We start from the raw sequence: 20438 nt of genomic DNA, 5'->3' as shown, positions 1-20438 counted from the left end.
CTGCCTGCCAATGCAGGGGACACGGGTTCGAGCCCTGGTCTGGGAAGATCCCACATGCCGCGGAGCGACTGGGCCCATGAGCCACAACTACTGAGCCTGTGCATCTGAAGCCTGTGCTCCGCAACAAGAGGGTCCGCAATAGTGAGAGGCCCACGCACCGTGATGAAGAGTGGCCCCCGCTCGCCGCAACTAGAGAAAGCCCTCGCATAGAAACGAAGACCCAACACAGCCAAAAATAAATATAAATTAAAAAAAATTATTTTAAAGATTAAAATGCTTAAAAGTAATGACCAAATACAAGCTAATAAAAAAATCACCCAGAACCCTATGTGATGAATGGATATAGTATGAAAGTAATAAATATATTTACAAAAGAGTAAATATGAATAGAAAATAAATGCAGGAAAATGATACAATTTAAAAGGAGTAGTTATAAAATAATTTAAAGTAAAATAACAGGATGCCATCTTTGCATATCAAGTCAGTAAATATTAAATATATGTTTATATTTTGGAAATTAATTACCCAGTATTTAACAAGAAAGTTTAAAATGTTCATTTGTTTTGACCAACTAATTCTACATGTAGTAGTCCATCCAAGCAAAATAATTCTAATTGCTGCAAAGCTCTACGCATAAAAAAGGTTCACTGCAATATTATTTGTTGAAAAACATCAAAAGGAAGGAAGGAAGGAATAACAGTTAATGTTTAATGAACGCTTACTATGTGTAGGTACTACGCAGTTATTGTATGAGAAGTTATCATATTAAAATCTCACAACTGTCCCAGGAAACAGATACAATCATCATTTTACAGAAAAGGTAAAATGTTTTCACATACTTGAAGAGATTATGTTCTCCCAAGCAACTTGGTTAGTAAAAGTAAAAAAATGGAAATAGCTTACATGTAAATACAGGAAAACTGTGGAAGATTTATTTAATGGATTATTCTAAAATTTTAATATAAAACTATAGAAAGGAAAAATAATTTAGGATAAGGTGCTAATAAAAATACACAACAGAAAATTTTATATTTAATAGGATTCAAATATTTGCATAGAAAAAAGACTGGAGGAAAACATATAAACACTCACCAAATAAAAGAGGACTTGACCCTGAGAGAGGGTCAATAAAGAGAGTCTGCTGGCAGCCCTGAGAACAAAGCAGAGTGTACTTCAGCTGGTGGATGAGGGGAATGATGAAGGATGCTCAGGAAGAGCGCAAAAGGCCCAGACACAGTTGAAGCAGTTTGGCTAATACAGGAGATAGAGAATGTAATTCACGGTAGATACGGTAAATCTTCTATAACAAGTAGGGCTGTAATTCTTTTCATGGTAAGTTACTGGGAAAATCATAAACTGGTCATGGTTAAAATGTCAGAAGACTCAAAATCATAAGAAAAAATCATGAATTATTGAGGCTGTGGCTTACTCTGGAAGGCACACAACACTGTCTGAGAGGAGTGGGAGGTGGAGACAAGAGTAAAGTAATTTCTGCTATAGGAATATTTCAATTAGGCAGTTGAGAAAATTTGGGCAGAAACATACAAGTCTCTGCTCTCAACTTATTAGAAGGAAGTATCTGTCTAGATAAGCTTTAGGGAAAAGGAGTCCAGATAAACGCATGTTCAAACCATAGAGAGTGTCATTTTACGTACATACACACACATCCCATAGCAGACCAATCTTCAACTGTATGAATTTTATAACATTTTGGAGAATTTTATAAATATCCTAAGTATAATGCTTTTAACTCAATATTTGACTTTCCTTTTTCTGTTTCTCGCTTTCCTGTCTCCTGTCCTCTCTTCTCATGTTCTTTGTTATATTAAATAAGAAACCACACATATATTTATATATGTATGTATGTGTGTGTACATATATGTTTGTATACATGTGCACACATGCATACACATTATATATAATTTACTACAGCTAGTTTAGACTTTTACATGTATGGCCCATATTGACATAAAGAACAAAAACAAACAACAACAACCAAAAACCAAATGTTTGGTCAACTCAACTCAAAGTACACAGGTTCGTGGGTGTGAAACTTAGGAACTCTCCAAAGGCAATTGGTTTCTACTTAATGCATACCGTCTACCCTCAGCTAACTTGATGCGCAAAAGTGAACTGTTCTTCTGACATATAACAATGACCACACTATAATAACTGCTGCTTCTCCATTGCAAATACTGGGAGAGCAGGGACCATGCCTATTTTGTTTACTGCTGGAGGCACTGCACGAGGACAGTGTCTCAAAAAATGTGTTGAGTGTGTGACTCCCTCTTGCGAGAGCACAGGAATCACAACTAAGTGTTGAACAATCATCGACAGGAAGACACTGGAACTCACCAAAAAAGACACCCCATATCTAAAGACAAAGGAGAAGCAGCAGTGAGATAGTAGGAGGGGTGCAATCACAACAAAATCAAATCCCATATCCACTGGGTGGGTGACTCACAGACTGGAGAACAATTATACCACAGAAGTCTCCCCACTGGAGTGAAGGTTCTGAGCCCCACGTCAGGCTTCACAACCTGGGGGTCCAGCAACGGGAGGAGGAATTCCCAGAGAATCAGACTTTGAAGGCTAGCAGGATTCGATTGCAGGACTTCAACAGGACTGGCGGAAATAGAGACTCCACTCTTGGAGGGCACATACAAGGTAGTGTGTGCATCGGGACCCAGAGGAAGGAGCAGTGACCCCATAGGAGACCGAACCAGACCTACCTGTTAGTGTTAGAAGGTCTCCTGCAGAGGCAGGGGGTGGCTGTGGCTCACCACGGGGACAATGACACTGGCAGCAGAAGTTCTGCGAAGTACTCCTTGGCATGAGCCCTCCCAGAGTCTGCCATTAGCCCCACCAAAGAGCCTGCAGCTTCCAGGGCTGGGTTGCCTCAGGCCAAACAACCAACAACAGGGAGGGAACTCAGCCCCACCCATCAGCAGACAACCAGATTAAAGTTTACTGAGCTCTGCCCACCAGAGCAACAGCCAGCTCTACCCACCACCAGTCCCTCCCATCAGGAAACTTGCACAAGCCTCTTAGATAGCCTCATCTACCAAGGGCAGACAGCAGAAGCAAGAGGAACTACAATCCTGCAGCCTGTGGAATGAAAACCACATTCACAGAAAGACAGACAAAGTGAAAAGGCAGAGGACTATGTACCAGATGAAGGAACAAGATAAAACCCCAGAAAAACAATTAAGTGAAGTGGAGATAGGCAACCTTCCAGAAAAAGAATTCAGAATAATGATAGTGAAGATGATCCAGGTCCTCGGAAAAAGAATGGAGGCAAAGATCGAGAAGATGCAAGAAATGTTTAACAAAGATCTAGAAGAATTAAGGAACAACCAAACAAGAGATGAAAAATGGGAATGAAAAATGAAAAATTGAAATGAAAACTACACTACAAGGAATCAACAGCAGAATAACTGAGGCAGAAGAACAGATAAGTGACCCCGAAGACAGAATGGTGGAATTCACTGCCACGGAACAGAATAAAGAAAAAAGAATGAAAAGAAATGAAGACAGCCTAAGAGACCTCTGGGACAATATTAAACACACCAACACTTGCACTGTAGGGGTCCCAGAAGGAGAGGAGAGAGAGAAAGGACCAGAGATAATATTTGAAGAGATTATAGTCGAAAACTACCCTAACATGGGAAAGGAAATAGCCATCCAAGTCCAGGAAGCGCAGAGAGTCCCAGGCAGGATAAACCCAAGGAGAAACATGCCAAGACATATAGTAATCAAACTGACAGAAATTAAAGACAAAGTATTAAAAGCAACAGGGAAAAACGACAAATAACACACAAGGGAACTCCCATAAGGTTAACAGCTAATTTCTCAGCAGAAACTCTACAAGCCAGAAGGGAGTGGCACGATATATTTAAAGTGATGAAAGAGAAGAACCTACAACCAAGATTACTCTACCGGCAAGGATCTCATTCAGATTCGATGGAGAAATCAAAAGCTTTACAGACAAGCAAAAGTTAAGAGAATTCAGCACCACCAAACCAGCTCTACAACAAATGCTAAAGGAACTTCTCTAAGTGGGAAACACAAGAGAACAAAAGGACCTACAAAAACAAACCCAAAACAATTAAGAAAATGGTAATAGGAACAAACATATCGATAATCACCTTAAATGTGAATGGATTAAATGCTCCAACCAAAAGACATAGACTGGCTGAATGGATACAAAAACAAGACCTATTTATACGCTGTCTACAAGAGACCCGCTTCAGACCTAGGGACACATACGGAATGAAAGTGAGGGGATAGAAAAAGATATCCATCCAAATGGAAATCAAAAGAAAGCTGGAGTAGCAATACTCATATCAGATAAAATAGGCTTTAACATAAACAAAGTTACAAGAGACAAGGAAGGACATTACATAATGATCCAGGGATCAATCCAAGGAGATATAACAATTATAAATGTAGATGCACCCGATATAGAAGCATCTCAATACATAAGGCAAACGCTAACTGCTATAAAAGAGGAAATCAACAGTAACACAATAATAGTGGAGGACTTTAACACCTCACTTACACCAATGGACAGATCATCCAGACAGAAAATTAATAAGGAAACACATGTTTTAAATGACACCACAGACCAGATAGATTTAATTGATATTTATAGGACATTCCAATCCAAAACAGCAGATTACACTTTGTTCTCAAGTGCACATGGAATATTCTCCAGGATAGATCACATCTTGGGTCACAAATCAAGCCTTGGTAAATTTAAGAAAACTGAAATCATATCAAGCATCTTTTCTGACCACAACGCTATGAGATTAGAAATCAATTACAGAGAAAAAAACGTAAAAAACACAAACACATGGAGGCTAAACAATACATTACTAAGTAACCAAGAGATCACTGAAGAAATAAAAGAGAAATCCGAAAATACCTAGAGACAAATGACAATGAAAACACGATGATCCAAACCCTATGGGATAAAACAAAAGCAGTTCTAAGAGGGAAGTTTATAGCAATACAATCCTACCTCAAGAAATTAGAAAAATCTCAAATAAACAATCTAACCTTACACCTAAAGGAACTAAAGAAAGAAGAACAAAGCAAAACCCTTATAACCCAAAAGTTATAAGGTTAACTAACGTTAAGTTAGAAGGAAAGAAATCATTAAAGATCAGAGCAGAAATAAATGAAATAGAAACAAAGAAAACAATAGCAAATATCAACAAAACTAAAAGCTGGTTCTTTGAGAAGATAAACAAAATTGATAAACCTTTAGCCAGACTCCTCAAGAAAAAGAGGGAGAGGACTCAAATCAATAAAATTAGAAATGAAACAGAAGTTACAACGGACACCACAGAAATACAAAGCATCATTAGAGGCTACTACAAGCAACTCTACATTAATAAAATGGACAACGTGGAAGAAATGGACAAATTCTTAGAAAGGTATAAATCTCCAAGACTAAACCAGGAAGAAATAGAAAATATGAACAGACCAATCACAAGTAATGAAATTGAAACTGTGATTAAAATTCTTCCAACAAACAAAAGTCTAGGACCAGATGGCTTCACAGGTGAATTCTATCAAACATTTAGAGACGAGCTAACACCCATCCTTCTCAAACTCTTCCAGAAACCTTCACAGGAAGGAACACTCCCAAACTCATTCTACAAGGCCACCATCCCCCTGACACCAAAACCAGACAGAGATACTACAAAAAAAGAAAATTACAGACCAATATCATTGATGAATATAGATGCAAAAATCCTCAACAAAATACTAGCAAACAGAATCCAACAACACATTAAAAGCATCATACACCATGATCAAGTGGGATTTATCCCAGGGATGCAAGGATTCTTCAATATATGCAAATCAAACAATGTGATACACCATATTAACAAATTGAAGAATAAAAACCATATGATCATCTCAATAGATGCAGAAAAAGCTTTTGACAAAATTCAACGCCCATTTATGATAAAAACACAGAGGGAAACTACCTCCACATAATAAAGGCCATATATGACAAACCCACAGCAAACATCATTCTCAATGGTGAAAAACTGAAAGCATTTCCTCTAAGATCAGGAACAACACAAGGACATACACTCACGCCACTATTATTCAAAATAGTTGTGGAAGTCCTAGCCATGGCAATCAGAGAAGGAAAAGAAATAAAAGGAATACAAATTGGAAAAGAAGAAGTAAAACTGTCACTGTTTGCAAATGACATGATACTATACATAGAGAATCCTAAAGATGCCACCAGAAAACTACTAGAGCTAATCAATGAATTTGGTAAAGTTGCAGGATACAAAAATTAATGCACAGAAATCTCTTGCATTCATATACACTAGTAACAAAAGATCAGAAAGAGAAATGAAGGGAACAAGCCCATTCACCACTGTGACAAAAAAGAATTAAATACCTAGGAATAAACCAACCTAAGGAGGTAAAAGATCTGCTGTACTCAGAAAACTATAAGACATGGATGAAAGGAATCAAAGATGACACCAACAGATGGAGAGATAGACCATGTTCTTGGATTGGAAGAATCAATATTGTGAAAATGACCATATTATCCAAAGTAATCTAAAGATTCAATGCAATCCCTATCAAATTAGCAATGGCACTTTTTACAGAACCAGAAGAAAAAAATCTTAAAATTTCTATGGAGACACAAAAGACCCTGAATAGCCAAAGCAATCTTGAGGAATCAGACTCCCTGACTTCAGACTATACTACAAAGCTACAGTAAACAAGACAATATGGTACTGGCACAAAAAGAGAAATACAGATCAAGGGAACAGGATAGAAAACCCAGAGATAAACCTATGCACCTGTGGTCAACTAATCTATGACAAAGGAGGCAAGGATATACAACGGAGAAAAGACAGACTCTTCAATAAGTGGTGTGGGGAAAACTGGACAGCTGTATTTAAAAGAATGAAATTAGGACACTCCCTAACACGATACACAAAAATAAACTCCAAATGGATTAAAGACCTAAATGTAAGACCTGGCACTATAAAACTCTTAGAGGAAAACATAGGAAGAACACTCTTTGACATAAATCACAGCAAGATCTTTTTTTGACCCACCTTCTAGAGTTATGGAAATAAAAATAAACAAATGGGGCCTATTGAAACTTAAAAGCTTTTGCACAGCAAAGGAAACTATAAACAAGATGTAAAGACAACCCTTAGAATGGGAGAAAATATTTGCAAATGAATCAGTGGACAAAGGATTAATCTCCAAAATATATAAACTGCTCATACAGCCCAATATTAAAAAAACAAACAATCTAATCCAATAATGGGCAGAAGACCTAAATAGACATTTCTCCACAGAAGACATACAGATGGCCAAAAGGCACATGAAAAACTGCTCATCATCACTAATTATTAGAGAAATGCAAATGAAAACTACAATGAGCTATCACCTCACAATGGTCAGAATGGCCATCATCAGAAAATCTACAAACAACAAATGCTGGAGAGGGTGTGGAGAAAAGGGAACCCTCTTGCACTGTTGGTGGGAATGTAAATTGATACAGCCACTATGGAGAACAGTATGGAGGTTCCTTAAAAAACTACAAATAGAATTACCATATGACCCAGCAATCCCACTACTGGGCATATACCCAGAGAAAACCATAATTCAAAAAGATACATGCACCCCAATGTTCACTGCAGCACTATTTACAATAGCCAGGTCATGGAAGCAACCTAAATGCCCATCAACAGACAAATGGATAAAGAAGTTGTGATACATATATACAATGGAATATTACTCATCCATAAAAAGGAACGAAATTGGGTCATTTGTAGAGACATGGATGCACTCAGAGACTGACATACAGAGTGAAGTAAGTCAGAAAGAGAAAAACAAACATTGTATATTAACGCATATATGTGGAATGTAGAAAAATGTTACAGATGAACCGGTTTGCAAGGCAGAAGTAGACACACATATGTAGAGAACAAACGTATGGACACCAAGCGGGGAAAGCGGCGGGTGGGGGGTGTGTGGGATGAATTGGGAGATTGGGATTGACACGTATACACTAATATGTATAAAGTAAATAACTAATAGGAACCTGCTGTAAAAAATGAATAAATAAAATAAAATAAAATAAATAAGTAAGTAGGGGGAAAAATGTGTGTTGAATGAGTTAAGTGAATACTGAAGCCCTATGTATCTTTCCAAACAGCTCAAGTCCCACCTTCCCTCAGAGCCCCAGGCATTGATCCTTCTGGAAATTACCAAACCACCTCTTAGCACCTGATTCTACACATTATTTTTATTGCTGTTTTTTGTTGCTGTGTGTTTCAGTTTGGGGAGATATGCTCCCTCAACCCTCGAGGACACTTATATATGTATTTTTTTCTATTTCCCAAAGCACTTGTTACAGGGCACATGGAAAATCTGCAATAAACGTGTTAAATTAAATGATCAACTCTTTCAAATGACCTTCTACTTTGTGACATCTCCAAACATTTTCTATATTGAATACACGACTGTTATTACTATTTCAAAGTGTGACGGAAAGAAAACAGGGAATGCAGTGTCAGTTGAGTTGGGTTTCTAAGTTCTGCCACTTCAGTGCTGGACAAGTCACCCAAACTCTGGACCCCTCTTTCCCTGTTTTTAACATGGGAACGTGAACAAGAGCCACGCCCACCGTAAGCGTATACCTGTCTCAAAGAGACGGCTGTGGAATCGAATGGCGTAACGTCTGTGGAAGAGTTTTGTAAATTGGAAAGCAAATATTAGCTCTTCTATTTACCCATTTAAAATACAAAATTGGTGTTGCAGTGCCATCGGTGAGAGATAACCGCGTGTGGCTTTTTCTGAGAATGGCTATTTGGCAGAAGAGCGAGGTGATGAGAAGAATCTCAGGCATATAGCCTGCCTAACCATGCCCCGGTCATCAGTCCCAGACCAGGCTCAACACCTGCGCGTGCAAAGACGGCCAAGGCGCCTGTCGCCCACACCCAGTGGCGTGGTTGCAGGCATCTTCCAACCCAAGAGAAAGCTTACCTGACACGAGCTGCTGTCCAGGCAACCCCACGGGAACCATGCCCAAGTTATTCATAGCGGTGGCCCAGGCGGTGGGGTCCGTCACTGACATGTTCAGCTGGGTCGTGTCGATTGCGAGACTCCCCAAACCATCGGCTGCTGTGATGGGGTAGGGGGGAAGAAACTCTGACTTAGAGTCCACAGGCGATGGTGTCTCTTTGAAAACAAATCGCATTTCTAGAGACGTGAGGCTTCGTTTAAGCACATTCCCAAACCACAAAAAATAACAGCACTGTAACCTACAGCGGTGCTTTCTCCAGACGGAAACATAAAAGAGTTTCCAAATACATTCTGGGAGGAAACTGAAGGACATGCAGTTTATATTATACACAGCATGCCATTAAGGAAGTACCCCTGGAAAAAACTGAAGAATCGCTTCCTTCTCCAGGTGAAACATTAGTTAAGTTCCCCGGTGGAGAGGCAAAGCCAGAGGACTCTCTGGGTAAAACAAGTCAATTGGCTTAGAATAAGCCTGTTTCCAAGAGTAATTCTGAAGCAGACACACCCTCTAACCGTCTAATAAAATCTCTAAAATCAGATGTCAAGCAGTCAAATTGGTCCTGACTGAATTTATTAAGTGTTACCTTGTAACACATTCCGTCCTTTACGAACTATTTACATACGTACATTAAGGAAACGCAGGTGTCCTTCTAAAGTGACTCCCAAAATATTTCCTATAAGCACAGGCTTTCATCAAAACAAAATAAACAAATAAATAATATTGAAGACAAATAGCACAGAGCTTAAAAAAAAAAAAAGGTCAGCAAAATAAGTTAAATTTGACTGAATGCTCTTTGAGGTTCACTAGTTCCAGAGCCTGGTTTCTTTGAGGAGCCCAGGCTCCTGGTTCAATACTTATTTTCATGGAGGGGGAGGCTATCCACTAAGACGCAACATGCCTTGTTTGTGTTCAGTGCTGGCCACCGACATTTACCTGCAGCCATCATCTGAGGAAGCTGCTGGGGACACTGTGTGATGCTTTCAACGCCGCCTGCATCTACTATTGAATTACGAGCATCCTGAGGGGCGGGAGTGCTTTGATGGCTGAGTGCAGGGTCCCCACGGAGATCATCGGATTCTGCAAAAGGGGAAGAAGAGCAGCGCAGTGAGAAAGTGTCATCGTTAACTGGGGGAGCTCTCGTGGGAAAAACTGTGGTCTATTCAAAATCAACAACAACAACAACAACAACCAAACAAATAAACGACAAAGAACAGCTTTCAGTGGGAGGCACAGAGGCGAAGCTGCATCCTTCTCTGGTCTGGTCTTGGAGACCGGGAGATGTGCAGGTCAACTGTCAAACCACCCGGAGCAGGGCTGGATGAAATAAACAGCCTGTCTGTGGAGCAGCTAGTGCCTGGCCTCCTACTGAAGAGACTTCACAAACGGGACTTATCAGACCTTCACAGCCTGCTCCGCACATGACACATCAATGGAGAGGGCAGACTCGGGGCTAAATGTGATTTTTTTTTAAGTTAAAAAATTAATTGATGTTGTTATTTTCGAAGACGGTCGTCTGTGAAATGTATTCAGAGAGGGAGAAAAAGTTGGGAAGAGGGAGAAAAAAAAGCAAGGAGCTACTCCCCGTGAGATTGGTAAAGAGTGTGCCCAAATTACAATCGTCAGGAAAGGCAAAAGGAAAGAATGGCGTGCTGCCCACCCGTCGAAGAAGACGCAGAGGGTGCTGGGGCAGCAGAGGAAAAGCATTTGTTTTCTTAGTTCTATGACAAGATAAATTTAACTGGCCGCAATTTGTTTGGTCTGAATTTTCCTGAGAATTGCACAGCTTATATAGAAATGTATTTTTAAGACTTTTCAAAGCACCTTTCTGAAAAAGACAAAAAAACAAAACATTACTTAAAGTTACAAAGGGTCCCTCTATGTTGTACCATTTATAAAATGCTATATGCCTTCTCTCCATCCTTAAAAATGCAAAGACATAGCATTCCTATGTACATATTTTAAAAGCACTTTTACCAGTTCAAGACTGGAAGACAAAACACATCACTTGGATGGCTGATCTGAGAAGTTTGAATTTTAAGTCGATTGGTAGAACAACTGAATTCGAAGTACTTATCTTTATTTAGGCACAAATTTAGAAATGTTTTTCAACTGTCTTTCTGCTAATATATATTTTAGAATTAGTGTTATAGTCTGTCAGTGTATCTAGTGTGACGTTTGGCCCTTTTATGGAATGCTGTTTTATTTCTTTGATTCTTAGGTGCAAGAATCAGTTATCCTTTTGAACACTGTATTCTCAAAAAAACCAAAAAACATACCAAAAAACCCTTACTGCCAGGTGAGTAAAAGTTTAATTCAAATGGAAGCTCAGGTTTCAATATCTCAAGGATAGGTGGATATTGAGCAAATCGTTTCTATGGTCTCCACAAATCCCTAGCCCTCAGACACAGGGGAATGAGAGATGGTGGGGAATTATTTCCAATAGTCTATCAGGAAGATAAAACACCTTCATCAAGAAGTAGTGAATGATTTCAACTTTGGGAGCAAAGTGTACTCAGGACAAACGTTTCAAACCTCGCAATTAGACTCTACCACCCAAATAAACTCAGAACGTGTTTATATATTATATGCATCATTTATCCCAGGCGGTGGATGCCATCAGACAAAGAGATTCTCACCATATAAAACACACCCAATAACATCAATACATAGCTAACCAAAATGCCTGCCCTTTAGCTAGCCACAGACCAGCAACAGTTCTGTGGTGAAACCTCAAAGCATTTTCCTCTCTCCACCTCCGGCCATTTCAGAAGACCAAAGCAAAGTCAGGCTACAATGTGTTCATGCTTTTGCTCAGATGGCCCAGGAGGAGAGGCGCTTGAGATCACTGCAAAGTCACTATTTGTCTTACTGATCTCCCCAGTGAAGTTCAGTTGGCTGGTTCTTTTTCTAGCTCAAGCTCTCCCCAAACTGGCATTAATGACAACTTTTTTTTTCTGTCCAATGAGTCTGCAGTTCTGGAACACTGTATCAGAGAATATCCCTTTACTTTGTAGGCTTTATGACTTGTGCCTGACTGGCCATGTTTCACTTTGCCTTTCTCACTACAGTATTTTAGGGGTGGTGGTAGCTCTTCTTGGCTTTATACCTGTTCCAGTGTTAGTTTTCACTTTAGTGACTGTGGTATTACTAAGGGGAATCGAGTGTCCTGGTGGCCCTTAGCTTCTACCCACGCTTTCCATCTCCATTTTAAGACTGATACTGTTTCACCGGGAATAGTAACAAAACTGCTACTGTTTCATCACAAAAGCAAAAAAGCAAAAAGTATTGCTTCCTTGGCAAGCTGTGGTTTGTAAACCTGAATTTATCCCCTAATGAGAGGGTGACATTCTATGTATGACATCTCTTCAATGTCCCTATCCAACGGTTTGAATGACATACAACTTCATGTGGCTGCCATGTACCTAGAAGGGTGACTCTAAAGGAAGTTCTGTCATGTCTTAGGCATTTCCAATAGACTCAAGCATGCCTTGCAATTCTTTTTAAAATAGATTTATTTATTTTTGGCTGCTTTGGGTCTTCGTTGCTGGGTGTGGGCTTCTCCCTAGCTGCGGCGAGCGGGGGCTGCTCTTCGTTGCGGTGTGCAGGCTTCTTACTGCAGTGGCTTCTCTTGTTGCGGAGCACGGGCTCTAGGTGCGCAGGCTTCAGTAGCTGTGGCACGCGGGCTCAGTAGTTGTGGCTCACAGGCTTTAGAGCACAGGCTCAGTAGTTGTGGCACACGGGCTTAGCTGCTCCGCGGCATGTGAGATCTTCCCGGATCAGGGCTCGAACCCGTGTCCCCTGCATTGGCAGGCGGATTCTTAACCACTGTGCCACCAGGGAAGCCCAAGGATGCCTTTCAATTCTTCAAAAATTTTAAAGTGATTTGGTTTGGGAGAAAGGTGATATTTTAAATTAATTACTACCTGGTAATTTATGAATAGTTACAAGAGTGATTTTTATACTTTACGAACATCTATTGTTCCTACTGAGTACCTGCCTCTTTCAATGATTCAAGGCCATAATGCCTAATTCATCATTCCAATGAATGTCTCTGTCTTAGTTTTCTTATTTCTAAACTATAGAAAAGATTAATATTCTTAATGTTTATTTACACACAGAGATGTGGGGAGTTAAAAATTACAGCTAATGAAACACTTGGAATATAGTAGGTGCTAATTATTATTATTTTATTTGAAAGTGTAGTGTTTCCATTAAGGTACCCTGGGATCTTTGTGTTCTACTGGATAATTATGTAATTAATTTTAAAACAGTGAGTAACACTTGATATTTCTAAAAGTAAGTGTTGCCCTAGTTTTCTGTGTCACATCTAAATTGTACCAGAATATTTCATCCTTTTCACCGTTCCTTTATAAAATAATACAATGTAATTTAAAAGATGTATACATTTTTCTCTCTAGGGTTTTCTTTTCCTACCTGTGCAACTGCAAACGATTTCAAGAGATTCATGATGAACTGTGAAATCGGCAGTTTCTACTTACAGCTTTCAGTGAAGCTTTTGTACAATCAGATGTACAAATGCCAAGGATAACAGTACAGTTCTGTCCAGGTTTCAGCTGACATCTAACCTGTTCTTTGTTAAGGTACATTCAAGTACAAAACCTCAGACCCAATTTCATAACTGTTCAACAAGACATATTTATGCTCAGAATTTCATTGAGCTGTATCAATGGGGCAAATAGTTTTTGAAACTCACCAAGCCTAAGAAAATATTATTTGGCCTAAAAAAATGACACAGGCTTCTCCTGCTCTAAGAAACACAACTCATTCTACCTGTCTAAGGTCCCAAGGAACACAAGGACAGACACACACACACACACACACACACACGCACACGCACACACACACACACACACCGTGAGTAATAAAATCCATCTGTAACTGTCCACAAAACACAGATTCCTATTAAAAGGGGGTGGAGATGAGTTAAGTCTTGAAAATTTTTCTTTCGTTAATTTAAAAGGATGATTTTGTTTGACTCAAGTCCTTAGGTTTATACCTACTTCAACAGAAGAATAATTATAGTGAGAAAATCTGATTTATTAACGTCTTGTTGAGAGTTCATTCCAAAGGAAACATTTCATATGACATCTGAAACTCTCTTACTTTACAGGAAGTATTCACTAGCATTATTATGTTTTATATTCTAGTAAAAAGAAAAATGCATTCTCATCCAAAGTTCTACTTTCTGCTTCTATTACTAAGAAAATATCTCACTTTGATCTCCATGTAATCAGTAGGATGTTCTCTTGAGGTTATGGAAATGCTCATAGTTTAAAACAATATAGAGTATTGTTAAATAGATATTACTTACGTTTTAACCCCATGATTTTTAAGCAACCGTTTAGGAATAAGGGAGACATTTCTGCTTCCTATAATGGTAAGTGAAGTAATTCAGACTAATTCTCCCACTGAGGAACAACCCCAGAAGAGCCTAATGTCTTTCATCAGTTTTACAAAAATTCTCACTATTATCTCTTCAAACACAAAAGGATCACAAAGACATGCTTAAATTATGGTAGAGGATTACTAAACAGGCTTCTAAGGAGAATGGGTCCTCTTACACTGATCTAGGAGATGGGTGGAATCTGCAAGTTTCGAGGCAGAGAAGAATTGCTCTGCAAAATGTGGTAAAAAAAGGGGCTTCCCTGGTGGCGCAGTGGTTAAGAATCCGCCTGTCAATGCAGGGGACACGGGTTCGAGCCCTGGTCCGGGAAGATCCCACATGCCACGGAGCAACTAAGCCTGTGCGCCACAACTACTGAGCCTGCGCTCTAGAGCCCGCGCACCACAACTGCTGAGCCCACGCGCCACAACTACTGAAGCCCGCACGCCACAACTACTGAAGCCCACGTGCCTAGAGCCCGTGCTCCACAACAAGAGAAGCCACCACAGCAGTGAGAAGCCCGCACGCTGCAACGAAGAGTAGCCCCCACTCGCTGCAACTAGAGAAAGCCCGCGCACAGCAACAAAGACCTAATGCAGCCAAAAATAAATAAATTTATTTTAAAAAAATGTGGCTAAAAAAAGAGAGAGAAAAAAAAGGACACCAAGGCTAAGTGCTTTGACAGGAAAGAAAGAAGGGATCTTTGGTAGCCACTCATGAGAAAAGGGGACTTCAGAGAAGAGAAATGACTAAAGCGGACATTGAGGTGCTTCACTGGGAAATATACAATGTAAACCTTTCCCCTGGGCCCTCTACAGAAATGTCAGCAAAGGCTATGTTGCTGCTTACTTCTCAGATGGGAGTAGTTTTTGGATGGTGGGTACCCTTTAGAGGAGAGAGCTTGAAGAGGGTTATAAGGAGGCAGCTGATAGCAGAGACTACCTAAGGTACTACGTGATAACGCATGATGAAGTTTTCACGTCTGCTAAATATACAGGATGTTGGTTATTAATGATTGATGTCTCCTGATTAGTGTGAAATAAAAGGATTAAGACTTTGAAGAAGAGATTTAAATTATATTAAAGTTTATGAGGAATTAGATTTTGTGGGGGAATTTCTGATGAAGAAAATTGCAAGGTAGGAATATTATATCAAATAAAGCTAGAAAGATCCTACTCGGAAATGGACAGAAAAGTCACCTCTTGGAAACAGTATGGGCAGAGGATGGAACTGGGTTAAGATAGATTCAGGCAGTGATGGACCCTGCAGTACTTTCTATCAAAGCCATGAAATCAAAAGGTCTTCTTTAATACCTGACCTATGACCTTCTTTAATATCTTATTCACATGTTTATAAAACCACTGAACTCTTTTCAGAGGGGTCATGATGTGACACACCTCACAGCACAGTGCACCAGAGGAGAAAAATGCCATTCCTGTTCCAAGTAGTTTTTAGTTTGCCCTTTAAGGCAAGAAGACAAAGGAGGTATGTATTCCCTCCTCTGTGTTCCCACAGTGCTCTGAACCTTTCTCTATACCAGCACTTGTAACTTCATATCCTAATTAGTTGTTTATGTCTATGTCCCTAATAAACAACATGCTTAGAATGATCATGGAAACTAGCCAGTTTTGCATCCCTGCAGGGAGCAAGCATAGTACCTAGAATATGCCAGATGCGCAGTATACATATAAAATTATAATGTATTTATAAATTTAAAATGTATTTAAATCATCATATAAATTCCATATATACAATTTTATATACACACACACGCACGCACACACACACGCACGCACACACACACGTATGTTTTTCAAATAAATTCAGGCATAGAAGGAAGAAAAGAAAGTAAAAAGGAAAATAAGAAAGGGAAAGAAGGAAGTAATAATGGAACAAAAAGACAAAATTCAGTTCCAGGGTCCAGTCTCAAAGGTTGGAGGTCTGAAAGCAAAAGAACACAAAAGGGAAAATTGCTGCTGGAAACTAGAACACAGACAAGGATCAGAGACAACTTTTTAAAAGTGTGAGAATTTTCCAGATAAGCTCTTGGTGTACTTAACAAGTCCTTCTCCAAGATCTAAGATTCCACACCTCCCTGGTAACCAATGTAGGGTCATAAGCAGGTTACAGCGATGTTCTCCTTTTGTGAGACTTCTTCCCAGCTGCTCCTTGGAGAAGCTGAAATCTATAAATAACGGCATCGCCTGGTCCATTAAGTGCTGCATTAGTGTAACAAAGGCATATACCTGTAGTGCTAAAGAAGTGAAATCAGGGGAAGAAAGGAGAAGTTTCAATGTGGCATGCACCACAGAGGATAAAAAGCAGGTCTGGCCATTTCTCAAACACAAAATGCCATTACGGGTCTGTGATTACATCCTCCATTTTTCTACTTTGTCTAGTAGCCAATTTTAAACTACAGATCGTCATCCTTCCAGCTTAGGGAGGAAACGGTTACTGAATGGATGATAAAGTTTTGCCCATGACATATCTGTCTTCGAAGAACTCAGTGTTGAAAGAGAAAAAGAGAGAATGAATATGAGAGAAACAGAAGGCCTCCCTCTGTAATGATGCATTCAAACAAAATAACCAACTTTGCCAAAGGGATAACTCAACCAGCATGGCAGGATAGCAGATAAAGCCAATTATCTGGTTTTTTGTTGTTGTTGTTGTTGCAGTACGCCAGCCTCTCACTGTTGTGGCCTCTCCCATTGCGGAGCATAGGCTCCCAACGCGCAGGCTCAGCGGCCATGGCTCACGGGCCCAGCCTCTCCGCAGCATGAACCCGTGTCCCCTGCATCGGCAGGCGGACTCTCAACCACTGCGCCACCAGGGAAGCCCGCCAATTATCTTTTGATACAAAGAAAAATACTATTCGGCATTACATACGTAAGTGTAGAGAAATGACAGAGGTAAAATTATTTTGTTTTCAGGAACTCTTTGCTTTTTTAAAAAAATTATACTTTATATTTCTAAATTGAAGAATATAATAAAAGAGAAAGCTTGAGACCATAGGAGTAAAGTACTTCTCTTTCCATTAAAAACAGAAAAGAAAAGAAAATAGGACTGGAAGCTACTATGATAAAAATATGTCATTTCAAAGTCTTTGTAGAGACACCTTCCATACTTAGTATATTTCAGATTTTCTGAGAAGGGCAATATTATACTTGAAGACTGTTTATGAAACATGACATGGGTCAACTAATTCCCCTCATTAATGGATACCTATCAATCAGGACAAACACACCCAAGCTCACAGAACATCAAGATTCCAACCTGAGAGTTCATCACTTCTAACTTCTCCCAGATACAAAAGTCCCCAAAATGTTTCTGACAGGCAACTGTTTCAAAATAGCCTTAACAGTTCAAGAAGTCTCCCTGCAGCAAAGTTCTTACCTAGAAAACAAGATAGCTGAGCTCCGTCTTTCAATCCTACTTCTACAGTCACGTGTAGGCCTTGGGGCTCTTCGAGACCCTGAATAGGGACACTGAGGCATAACCGCCAAATAAGTAAGTCACAGACAAGTTTATTAAAATACATAAGGACGTATCAGAGAATCCTTGCTTCCACTCAAACGAGTTTTTTCCTGCTGGCACCCTCTCTGTTCTCTTCCCTTCCCATTCAAAAAGTTCTACAGAATAGACAACGTAAACAGAAAGCTGGAACTACAAAAAAGCTTCACTTGAAATGGTAAAACTACAGGCTGCCGATAGAGAGCAGCAGAGAGACCAGAGGAAGAGTCCTTTTGAGAAAGGGGGTAACGCCTCCGAAACAGACCTCAGGTGGATTTCTGGCTTCAAAGACACAGCCGTCAGGAGAGGTAACCTCTATAAACCATGGAGAGCGCCACAAATCCAAGAAGATTTTTAAATTAATGCATAGTGTGTTAAGGCATATCCTTCACATACTGGTCTTTTCAGCCACACTTATGTACAGAAAGTGCTTTCTGTGAACATTATTATCTTCTTATGTAAGGGAAAGCAGAGTATATTTAACTCTATAATTTGTGCTGTTTTGTATTCATTTTTTTTTCATTACACACTCATTTTACACCTTGACCCAACCACGGAAAACATATTAAGCTACAAAGTGGAACATTTTAATTGTAGTGGGTGGAAAACTGACCCTTAAATGGCTGCAAACTCTAGTAAATGAGTTATCTGTTTTCCAAAAAGCCCTGATTAGAGCTCTTTAATCTATGGAAATCTACCTGCAATAAAACCTGGATCAGACCATGACCGGCCTGAGCTGGTTGCTCATCCTGTTTAATGTTTCTCACCAAGAACATATTAGTTACTCTTTAAACTAATGTGCTCTTAATGATGCCATTGCAACACAATGAATAAAGCATTAGCCCCGCAGCAGCTGATCGCCCCCTGAGCAGGACACCTCACCTCTAGTGTGTTACCGGGGGCTGGAGACCTTGTTTTTTCTTCTCGAAATGAGCACGCACAGCCCTTGCTGATGCTCTGTAACCAGCAGGCAGGATAGTGGGGGCCTTGGGTTCCCTGGGATGGTCGGTCCTTTTTCCTCTTCAGGGAGTCAGAGATGGTGACATGGCGTTGGGCTAGTTGGGGGAGGGCTACTAGGGCACGAGTAATGCATGTGCAGCAAGATATCCAATTGGAAAATTCTAGGCTGGCAGGGAGCATCCTGAGGAAATGGGGCAAACTTTAGTTGATACTGGCTGTGTCTGGCAAGAGTCAAAAAGAGGGGGTGGGATAAACGCTGATGGGAAGCTTCCAGCACTGAAGACAAGGCTGAAGGTCACTGCAAAACACTGCTGCTATAACCGTAACTCCTTCCCTTCCTTCCCTCCTCCCTCCCCTCCCCTTTCGCTCCCCCCACCTCTTTCTCTTTCTCTCTCTCTCCTCCCATAGAAAGGTGTAAATGTGCTACTCTACCCCACCTTCTCCCACGAACACTCATACTCTCTGACACTCAGTGCTATTTGCCCCTTAAGCATGTCTTAATAGAAACCCTTCCTCTGCACAAGGGGGTGGCATTTGAAGGACTAAGCTCCTCAAATGGAATCTCTTTCTCTACTCCTATCTTCCACATTAAGAACCCATCCGGCCCTGGGAAAGTCACCTATTTTTCTAACTACGGCTGTGTTACCAACAAGGCACTAAAGGCACCGAGGTCTACGATAATGCTGGAGAACTGAAAATGGTTTGTGTCAACCTGCAGTGAAATGCGCACGATCAAAAGCAAATGGTTATTTAATGAAATACCTATGCATCTTGTACTCTGACAACTTCTCTAATTAGCAAAGTTAATATCCATACAGACATCGTTTGAGTTAGAAATCATTTGTAAGTGGGGCTGTGTCGCACTGGAAAAAGTCTCTGAGCCCGCACGGTTATGGAGAAGTCAGAGCTGGCTGTAAATGAAATGAGCAACTTGTAGGAAAATAATTTCGAAGGCAGAATTATAGAAACCCTGTCCGGGACTTCCCTGGCGGTCCAGCGGTTAAGAATCCACGCTTCCACTGCAGGGGGTGCAGGTTCGATCCCTGGTCGGGGAACTAAGATCCCACATGCTGCTCAGCACGGCCCCCCCCCCACCAAAAAAGAAAAATCCTGTCCAAAAGTCCTATAGACAAAATTATATTGAATGTCACACGTGAGTGCATTTCGTATGTTTGATACGATGTGGGGTGAGGCCTCCAGAAGAAAGCTGCTGGCGCCTGGAGTCTAAGAAGTTTTAAGTGGCTGTTTTGAGGCACCATCTGGCCCCTTCCTGCCTATTGCGTGTGAGACAGACAAAGATCCGTCTCCCCTCAAACTCGCCAAACTCAAGTTCAAGATCCAATGCCACCCCCAGTTATTTATTCACAGATGACTCACATATTACCGGTGGTGATGGCGGGGGGCAAGCAAAAACTGACCCTAAAGGAGACAGGTATGAGAGAAAAACATCTGGTGCTGAAAGCAATTTCATGTGAGCTGAGA

General features: G+C 40.3%; 1 protein-coding gene across 7 annotated transcripts in view; it reads right to left on the bottom strand.

The window, feature by feature from the left end:
* ENOX1 (ecto-NOX disulfide-thiol exchanger 1) overlaps nt 1-20438 on the bottom strand; it is a 604918-nt gene that overhangs the window by 205909 nt on the left and 378571 nt on the right. For all 7 annotated transcript variants that reach the window (XM_030882173.2, XM_030882177.2, XM_030882178.2 and 4 more), the window contains 2 exons: nt 10016-10159; nt 9043-9180 (listed from right to left, as the gene is read on the bottom strand). In XM_030882173.2, the coding sequence (XP_030738033.1) occupies nt 9043-9180; nt 10016-10159 (282 nt within the window). The remainder of the gene's footprint in view (nt 1-9042; nt 9181-10015; nt 10160-20438) is intronic.

Source organism: Globicephala melas, chromosome 18 (assembly GCF_963455315.2).
Source record: "Globicephala melas chromosome 18, mGloMel1.2, whole genome shotgun sequence".
NCBI classification, from domain to species: domain Eukaryota; kingdom Metazoa; phylum Chordata; class Mammalia; order Artiodactyla; family Delphinidae; genus Globicephala; species Globicephala melas.
This window is presented reverse-complemented; position numbering and strand designations above follow the sequence as displayed.